General features: G+C 49.0%; 2 protein-coding genes across 2 annotated transcripts; one reads left to right on the top strand and one right to left on the bottom strand.

The window, feature by feature from the left end:
- Positions 1-7,533: 7,533 nt before the first annotated feature.
- LOC125555660 (uncharacterized) lies at positions 7,534-8,460 on the bottom strand. The gene has a single exon (XM_048718539.2). The coding sequence runs from the start codon at positions 8,276-8,278 to the stop codon at positions 7,700-7,702; it is 579 nt and encodes a 192-aa protein (XP_048574496.2). The 5' UTR covers positions 8,279-8,460; the 3' UTR covers positions 7,534-7,699.
- A 267-nt stretch (positions 8,461-8,727) lies between these two features.
- Positions 8,728-9,674, top strand: LOC125555659 (uncharacterized). Its single transcript, XM_048718538.2, has one exon. The coding sequence runs from the start codon at positions 8,757-8,759 to the stop codon at positions 9,501-9,503; it is 747 nt and encodes a 248-aa protein (XP_048574495.2). The 5' UTR covers positions 8,728-8,756; the 3' UTR covers positions 9,504-9,674.
- The last annotated feature ends 312 nt before the right edge of the window (positions 9,675-9,986 follow it).

Below are 9,986 nucleotides of genomic sequence, written 5' to 3'. Positions count from 1 at the left end.
GTTTTCTGTTGATTGGAATCGATGAGGTCGTGACACGATCTACCCCTACCGGTCAGTTATCCGCCATCAGGGTTAATAGTGAAACGTAAATCCGAATCTGAATCGGGACCGCCATGTGCGTAGCGCCTTATATTTCATACACGATCACTCAAACCAGTAGAATGTGATTCTATGCATAACTTTATTTTGTAGGGTTTGATGTGAATAGTATGGCTCATGTGTATGTGATGCATGTGTGTAAATTATACAAGACCTGCGTGTCATGTTTGTCAGCCGGCAGGAGCCAAAGTGTTGTCATTATATTGTATAACGACCTGCGTGTCGACTTGTGAATCTATGTAAAATTCATTACTAGATGTAGCAGTTGGATAATAGAGATCATGTTGGTGGCTTGGCATCCCGGCGTGACAAACAAGATGGAGTTTCTAGATGGTCATCGGAGTTGAAGCCGACCTGGAAGAACATCCGTGAAGGAGCCATGCTATTTCACAATATGTGTTTATTTGTGATTGTTATGCTTCTTTGTTTCTATGCATGTTAGAATGGTAGAAAGATCCCTCATGAATATCAAGTAAATTGCCATTCCTGATGTTGCACCTTCGCATGTCAAGTACGTCTAGTAGTGGGATCATAAAATTGGGGTGCTGCTAGGTGTCCTTGAACTGAAGGGTTCATGTCGGACACGGACATGCACTGCATCAGGTTAGCTTGACAAGGCTATCAAAACGGTTTTGGGCCTTGTGGCAAAAGAGGTCGGGAGCCGGGGTATGAGATACCTACCCGACCGACAGGAGTCGTATAGAGATACGATTAGCAAGGAGTTGCTTACCGGGTAGGCATGTTGTCTAGCAGTGATGCCAAAGCTCACTAGTCGCATGTGCTAGTCGGATCCTGAATCACTGAGAGTTTGCGGAGGGATGCTGACTTCAGTAGGAGTATTTCTGTTTTAGGCTAGAATTACTCTACATAAACACATTGCTTAGTGATTGCATATTTTTTTGTTGTAGATCAATGGCACCACCTGCTCAACCCAACTTTGCATTGAAATCAATTCTGGAAAAGGATAAACTGAATGGAACAAAATTTACTACCTGGTATAGAAATTTGAGAATTGTTCTCAAGCATGATAAAAAGGAACATGTTCTAGAGGATCCGCTTCCAGAGGAACCTACCGATAATGCTAGTACCACAACCAAGAATGTCTACCAGAAACTCGTTGATGAATCAAACGAGATCAGTTGCCTCATGCTGGCTTGTATGGAGCCCGATTTGCAGCAGCATTTCGAAGACGTTGGGGCTTTCGATATGATCGAGAGTCTCAAGAGCATGTTTCAGGTGCAGGCTAGGACCGAAAGGTTCAACGTCTGGCGATCCTTTATGGATTGTAAGCTGAAGGAAGGTGATCCACTGAGCCCGCATGTGATCAAGATGATCGGATATGTGCAAGCTTTGGATCGGTTGGGCTTCCCGCTCTTGGATGAGCTGGCTACTGATGCAGTTCTGGGTTCTCTTCCGCCCAGCTATGGGACGTTCATCTCGAACTATCATATGCATGGCATGGATAAGAAGCTCACTGAATTGCATGGGATGCTCAAAGTGGTAGAGCAGGATATTAAGAAAGGCACGCATCAAGTGTTGATGGTGCAGAAATCGGCTAAGTTCAAGAAGAGTTGGTCTAAGAAGAAGGCTAAGGCAAAGGGCACGGAGATGGTAACCTCTGCCGCTGCGCCGAAGTCTGGACCGGACTCAAAGACCATTTGTTATCATTGCAAGGAAACTGGTCACTGGAAGAGGAACTGTAGCAAGTGGCTTGCAGAGCATGGCAAGAAGGACGGGAATGCTGCTTCAGGCAAAGGTACACTTGTTGCATATGTTATAGACATTTACCTTGCTGACATACCTAGTAGCTCTTGGGTATTTGATACTGGATCGGTTGTTCATATTTGCAAGTCGATGCAGGGGCTGGTAAGAACTAGGCGTGTGGCACAAGGGTAGATTGACATCAGGGTTGGCAACAAAGCAAGAGTTGCTGCGTTGGAGGTCGGCACGATGCAGCTCCAGCTTCCTTCTGGATTTATTTTGGAATTGAATAATTGTTATTACATTCCTGCACTTAGTCAGAACATTATTTCTGCCTCATGCTTGATGAGTCAGGGTTATGAATTCAATTTAAAGGACAATGGTTGTTCGATTTATTTGAATGGTATGTTCCACGGCTATGCACCCATTGTTGATGGGTTATTTATATTGAATCTAGAACAGGAACCGGTCTATAACGTGAATGTCAAGAGGCATAAGCCCAATGACATAAATCCGACATACTTCTGGCATTGCCGGCTTGGACACATTAGTCTGAAACGCATGAAGAAGCTCCATGATGATGGACTCCTAACTTCGACCGACTTTGGGTCGTTCGAGACATGCGAATCATGCTTGCTCGGCAAGATGACTAAGTCTCCTTTCGCAAAGAGTTGTGAGAGGGCATCTGAGCTGTTGGAACTGATACACAGTGATGTGTGTGGACCAATGAGCACAACTGCCAGAGGTGGCTATCAGTACTTCGTGACTTTTACCGATGACTTGAGTAGATATGGATATATCTACTTGATGAGGCACAAGTCGAAAACTTTTGAAAAGTTCAAAGAGTTTCAAAATGAGGTTGAGAATCAGCTCGGCAAGACTATAGAACTTCTACGATCTGATCGTGGAGGTGAGTACATGAGCCAGGAGTTTGATGATCATCTGAAAAGCAGAGGTATAGTACCTCAGCTCACACCTCCGGGTACGCCATAGAGAAATGGTGTATCGGAACGAAGGAATCATACCTTGTTGGACATGGTTCGATCTATGATGAGCAGGTCGGATTTACTCTTGTCATTTTGGGGATACGCTCTAGAAATGCAGCTTTCACTCTTAACAGGGTACCATCAAAATCCGTAGACAAGACACCACATGAGATGTGGACTGGGAAGAGTCCCAGTTTGTCTTTTCTAAAGATTTGGGGTTGTGAAGCATTTGTCAAGAAACTTATGTCAGACAAGATTACACCCAAGTCGGATAAATGCATATTCGTGGGATATCCTAGGGAAACCTTGGGATATAACTTCTACAACCGGGAAGAGAACAAAGTGTTTGTTGCTCGGAACGGGGTTTTCCTTGAGAAAGAGTTTCTCAATCGGGAGGCCAGTGGGAGGACGGTCCGACTCGAAGAAATTCGAGGACCACTCAGGGACGGCTCGGCTGGTGATGAGATCATACTGGAGTCAGTAAGGGAACCCGTAGTGGAAGCGGCACCGGAACCACGGAGGTCGAAAAGATTGCGCAGAGTGCGCGATGTATTGTTGCTAGAAAGCGACGAGTCGGCCACATATGCGGAAGCGATGGTGAGCCCAGATTCTGAGGCATGGCTGGAGGCCATGAGATCCGAGTTAAAGTCCATGGATGAGAATCAAGTTTGGGACTTGGTTGATCTGCCGCCTGGCGTAACGGTCATTGGTTGCAAATGGGTCTTTAAGAAGAAAACTGATGTGGATGGAAATGTTCAGATCCACAAAGCTCGGCTTGTCGCTAAGGGTTATGGACAAGTTCAAGGAATTGACTACGATGAGACTTACTCGCCGCTAGCGATGCTGAAGTCGGTAAGGATCATACTAGCTATAGCTGCATATTTCAATTACGAGATATGGCAGATGGATGTCAAGACGGCTTTCCTTCATGGAAATTTAACCGAGGACGTGTATATGATATAGCCCGAGGGTTTTGTCGATCCGACTAGCACTAGTAAGGTATGCAAGCTCAAGAGATCCATTTATGGGTTGAGGCAAGCATCTCGGAGCTGGAACATTCGTTTTGATGAGGTCGTCACTGCTTTCGGCTTCATCAAAAGCGAAGAGGACTCTTGTTTATACAAGAAGTTAAGTAGGAGCTCGATAGTGTTTTTGATCTTGTATGTGGATGACATACTACTGATCGGAAATGATATTTCGATGCTGAACTCGGTCAAGGAGTCATTGAATGGCAAGTTTTCGATGAAGGACCTTGGTGAGGCAATGTACATTTTAGGCATTAAGATCTATAGAGATAGATCAAGGAGGCTGCTCGGCTTAAGCCAGAGCACATACATAGATAAAGTGTTGAAGCGGTTCAACATGAGTGAGGGAAAGAAAGGGTTCTTGCCACTCTCACATGGTATAAGGCTAAGTGAGACTCAAAGTCCTTCTGACATCTGATGAGCGAAGCAGGATGAGTAGGATTCCATATGCCTCGGCAATCGGATCCATCATGTATGCCATGATATGTACGCGGCCCGATGTTGCTTTTGCAATAAGCCTAACAAGTAGATACCAGCCCAACCCAGGTGAGAGTCATTGGGCAGCGGTAAAGACTATTTTAAAGTACCTGAAAAGGACTAAAGAGATGTTCCTAGTTTATGGAGGTGAGGAAGAGCTTGTCGTAAGGGGGTTACGCCGATGCTAGTTTCCAAACCGACAGAGATGATTGTCGATCACAGTCCGGATTCGTGTACGTCATGAACGGAGGAGCAGTGAGCTGGATGAGTTCCAAGCAAGATACGGTGGCCGATTCTACTACAGAAGCCGAATACATTGCGGCTTGTGAAGCTGCAAAGGAAGGTGTTTGGATCCAGAACTTTCTGGATGATCTTGGTATTTTCCTAGCCTCGGTAAAACTGTTGGACCTTTATTGTGATAATCCTGGTGCCATCGCACAAGCCAAGGAGCCGAGGAATCACCACAAGGTCAGACACGTAGATCGGAAATATCACCTGATACGAACGATCGTAAAGAGTGGTTATGTAGAGTTATGCAAAATTCACACGGATGCAAATGTTGCGGATCCGTTGACTAAGCCGCTTTCACAACCCAAGCATGAGGGGCGCGTTAGAGCTATGGGCATTCGATGTCTATTTGATTGACTCTAGTGCAAGTGGGAGACTGTTGGAGATATGCCCTAGAGGCAATCACGTATGATGATATTTCCTATGTGTTTATGAATAAAGATAGTCCTTTGACATTATCAATGATGTGTATCAGCAAGTACGTGACATGTTTGTGGGACTATGCATTGGTATGATGACTGTCCTAAAAGGTCCCTAGTCGAAAGGGCTGTGTGGACGTGCAGCCAACTAGACTAGCATATGACACGGTCGATGGCTTGGTCTCACTAGCCATGGAGCATTGGATGTTAACCGGGTAATATGGACTTGGAAGGATCTGGTCGGATTCGACGTAGTCGGATCCGAGTCGAGATAAGGTCTGAGTCGGACAGACCCAACTATGAAACGCAGCGATATGTCATCTGTGAGTCTCTAGTACAACATATGTTCTATGTCCTAAGACCTGAGCTGACGCATGTACTTGGGATGGTGACAGACTTGCTTTGGGCCGACCAAACGCTACTCCGTAACTGGGTAGTTATAAAGGTAGGTTTCGGGTTTGTCCAAAACCATGCTGCGAGACGTGGTCGAGCAAGATGGGATTGCCCCTCCGATCAGGAGATATACTCTGGGCCCCTCATGTGATCCGACCAGGATAAGCATGGCCATGCGACAAGGATTATGAGATAATCCGGTTTGTGGTCGGCATCACTGGAACGAGAAAGAGGTCGGGCTAGCACAAGGATGACAGACTCGCCTTGAGCTCGACAACATATATCATGTGGCAAAAGGAATGGAAGTGTGATGTACAGGTTCGCTAACCAGCTTCATAGTCTGCTTGGTGTTCGGCATGCCTTGCTAGAGGCCGCTGCCAACCGTGCAGTTCGGAGGTGATCTGAACTGCGACCAAGCTGACTTGAACCTAAGGGGTCGCATGCTTAAGGGAAGGAACCTACGAGGTCGGATCCGAGGACACTGGTCGGATGTGATCCGAACTGTATTCGGATTGTGGCCGAGTAGACTTATGGGCTTTAGGGTCCGTGCGAGGCCCAAGTGTTGAGCCCGTGACGGACGCCTATACATATAGTGGAGGTGCAACACACTCATGAGCTGATCGCTTCGGCGCTGTCACTAGGGTTTGCATGTGTTGCGAATAGACACCTCCACTCGCCGCCGGTTGTGTGATCGGACCTAACAGTCCGCCGCACGACGTTCCTCCTGCACGCGCGGATACCGTTAGAGGCGGTGCACTTGCGCCGCTCCGACGAACCTGTACGTGGGAACCGACCACCAGTTGTACAAGGGAGATCGGACGAGGAGGAGACGATCCACGCAGATGCGCTACCCCAACTCTTCTTCCACTGCACGATACTGCGCGTCTAGTGGTAATGAACTGTGATCCATCTTCCGTAGCATGTTCTTGATTGTTCTGTGCGTAGGAAATTTTAATTTGCAGTCGACGCATCCTACCGTAGATCCCAACAATAAGCTCCCCCCACCCACTATTAAGTATAAAGAAGAATGATATACACTTCAGAATGTATAATGTTATTACTAGGATGTACACTTTGATTAGTAAGTTTTTAGACGGAGGCATCTGCCCAACCTTAAACTGAGGCAATTTACACATGCCACACAAGTCTTAAGGAAACAAAGTACGACACACGATAACAAAGCAGGCCCCTAATTGTGGCATCTTTGATTAGTAAGTATGATATAAGACTACAAATATACTTTATCAATAATTGGAGAAATGGTAAGGGCATCTCCAATGGTTGTAAGATAGTCGTTGGTAGACTTTGCCACATAAGATTTTTGATGATGTGTCATACAATAAATGAGAGAAGCGAGGAAGTTTGTATGTACATGAACCAACACCCCTTGCACAAGCTCCAATGTAGAATGAGAGAGCACCTTATTTATTATCTCACATCCTATTGGGCAAACTAGATACAACCCATTGGAGTTGTTGTATGTTAAGGTGTTGGTTGATGACATGACATATTTTACCAACAAGCTAACATACAGACTGTTGGAGATGCCCTAAGCAAACAGTAAGATACTAAGCATTAAAAGATGAGCAATGCTAGACCTACTAGAAGTTACTTATGGATTTTACGTACTTGCTTACGTGGAGTATTGGGATTGGAAGCGGGGGAAGGAAGGGCCCCACCTTAGTGAAATTGGGAGGGGGAGGGGGGAGTAGACCTTTTGTAGGTGTAGGATTATTGTTAGAAGATACTCGCTCCTCTCACAATTACAAAATGTTTTAGCTTATTTTCTTAATCAGAATAGACACATTGTAGTATATTTGTTCACTCATTTAAGTCCGAACGCATCTTATATTTATGAAGGGGTGTAGTAAACATTGTTTATCATAGGGCAAACATGACTTCATCTTCTTCCTTCAACTACCCACTTGCTCATCGTTAACCGTCACTTTCCAGCCCCCATGAAAAATGTAGTATGATGCATCTCATCTAAACATCTACTACTAATTCCCAACCCCCTTACGCTATCTGAAAGTGGTTTTGACCATTTTAAAGTGATGTTTAGACGATGTACAGTGCCAAATTGGATGTTTAGGGTTAGATCACAAGTTAGCAATGTACACATGCCCCCGCAAACCAAAACACAAATGTACACAAGCTTCAAATAACAATTGCGCGAGAGTTGAATAAACAGCGCGAGAGTTTAGCTACATCTCACTGACCCATTGTTACCCACAACCACAATGGCACAAACACACCATTAAAATATTGTACGTAGCAGGCTAATGAATTCGGTGACCGGCTGATCGAGTGGTCAGGTGGCAGACATGGATGCGACGATGGCGTGCGCGACGATGGCCATGGAGCTGAACCGGTCGTTCTCCTTGGGCAGCGTCGCCTCGCCGGCCATGCCGGCGCACCCGGACGCGACGTACTGCGCCGCGTCCAGCACCTCCCGCGCGCCGCTGTATCGCCCCGCGGCGACGGACCGCGCCGCCCACCGCAGAGCCGGGACGGCGCCGGCATAGAGCTGCAGGCACGACCGCATGCCCTTCCTGGCGTCGGCGTCCGCCGCCGAGGCCGGCGCCGGGACGCGCTCCGCGTCGAGGGCGAGCGCGGACTCGATGCTGGCCTTCGCCGCCGTGGCGTTGGCCGCCGCCAGCCTGGTCGCGAGCGCCGCGAGCTCCGGCGCGCCGCGCGCGGAGCGGCAGGAGGAGGAAGCGTCGACGCAGAGCGTGGACGCGCAGAGCTCCGGCGTGACGTAGAAGCTGCCCAGGCTGCCGCAGAGCTGGTCCAGCGGCGAAGAGGGTGCGGCGCCGTCGACACCGGCCGCCGAGAAGAGGGCGAGGAGGAGGAGTGCGCCGAGCGTAGGAGAGGAGGTGGCCATGGCCATGATGCTGGCTGGCGGACGTCTCTGTATCGTCTCTCCCCTCGCCTCGGTCCTCTTAAATGATAACGTGAGTGACCACGCCCGGTACGGTCTTAACGAGCGTCACGTTCTCTCTGCTTCTCGTTTCATCAGAAGATACTGCTGCGTCAGTGATCACTCGGCCAGTTGAGTAACATGAGTTGAGACGAGATGATCTGGGCTCAGCTCGCTCGAAATGTCACACACTAGTTACTGATGGTACATGTATACTGCCGATCATCTATTCATCGATACGTATAAAGTCCCATTGAATGCCACCTACTAAGCGACGGGCAGTAATGGATCGCGCCAGAATAATGTGACCCATCCGTCGCCTCGTCTGAGTTAATGGCGACACCGGGGCGCACCGTCCTCCGCCTGCCCCGCAGCCGCATGCAAGCGCAATCACTCATGGCTCGTGCCGTGCGGGCGGATCAACCACCGGAAGAGAAACGCAAATCCGATGGGACAAACACAAGCCCCGCATGCATGCATGCATGCATATGCTCTCATTCATTCATCAGCTCACCTACCCACAACCACACCAGGAAACGAAACAAATACGAGCGAGCTCGATCACACTTCAGTTCACGAGCGTCAGTGTAGTCAGCGTCAGGCGAACAACCACCACCAGCAAGCCATGACCTTCCGCGGCTCATCCCTCCTCCTCTTCCTCCTCCTTGCGCTAGCGCCGGCCATCCAAGTCCAAGCCGCTCCCACCGCCGGCGCGCCGGTCGTCGACACGGTGGCGGACTCGTGCAACGCGATCCGCGACTTCGTGGACTACGCCTTCTGCGCCGCCGCGCTGCGGTCCAGCGGGCCGGGCGCCTCCACGGCGGACCGCCACGTGCACCTCCTCGTCGCGGCGGACCTCGCCGCGGCGGGCGGGACGTCGGCGCGGGACGCCGCCACCGCGATGGCGCGCGACGAGCGGGACCCGGGCGCGCGCGACGGGTTGGAGGCGTGCGGGATCCTCTATGGGGCCACCTCCGTCCCGGCGCTGCAGTTCATGCGCGGCTACGCGGCGGCGCGGGCGTGGGACCGGGCGCGCTCGCTGCTGTCGCTCACCGGGCAGGCCGGGATCGGCTGCGAGGCGGCGCTCGCCGGCGCGCCGGAGGCCAAGGGGAGGATGGCCGCCGCCAACCGCGAGTTTGACCAGCTCAGCACCATGGCCACCGCGCTGCTCAACAGGGTCGATCGTCAGGGGTGACGTGGCAGCATGCCACCGCCGTCGACCGGCGCACCGTAGTTCTTCTTGTGTTAATAACCAGAGTTCCTTGTGTTGATTATTACTACGTACTACTAGTTCCTTGATCAAACTAGTAAGCCCGCGCATGTAAAATTTAAATTATGAATACTCAAGGCTCACAGTTTGAGTTCACATGAAGCTACCTTTTCTAATCGCGTCAACTGGTTTGGAGTACATCCATATACTTGGCAGTTTTTCTTTTCTGATGAACTCTGCCTTTTCATTTTTCATTAAGAAGAGAAAGGATAGTTCAAACACAGGGTTTAGCGTTTTGTGTGGGGTGGTTGACATCCAGCCTCACGTCTCAATATATAGATGATCACAATTACAATTACATATATATACAAATACGTGTACAATGACAATATACTAAACCCTACTTTATATGCCCCCTCAATCTAAACTACATACAAGATTCATATTGGTTCTAAAACGGTCTAGCAT

This window comes from Triticum urartu, chromosome 5A (assembly GCF_056163025.1).
Source record: "Triticum urartu cultivar PI428250 chromosome 5A, HENAU_Tu73, whole genome shotgun sequence".
Taxonomy (NCBI): Eukaryota; Viridiplantae; Streptophyta; class Magnoliopsida; order Poales; family Poaceae; genus Triticum; species Triticum urartu.
Note: the sequence above shows the minus strand (reverse complement) of the source record. Positions and strands in the feature narration are given on the sequence as shown.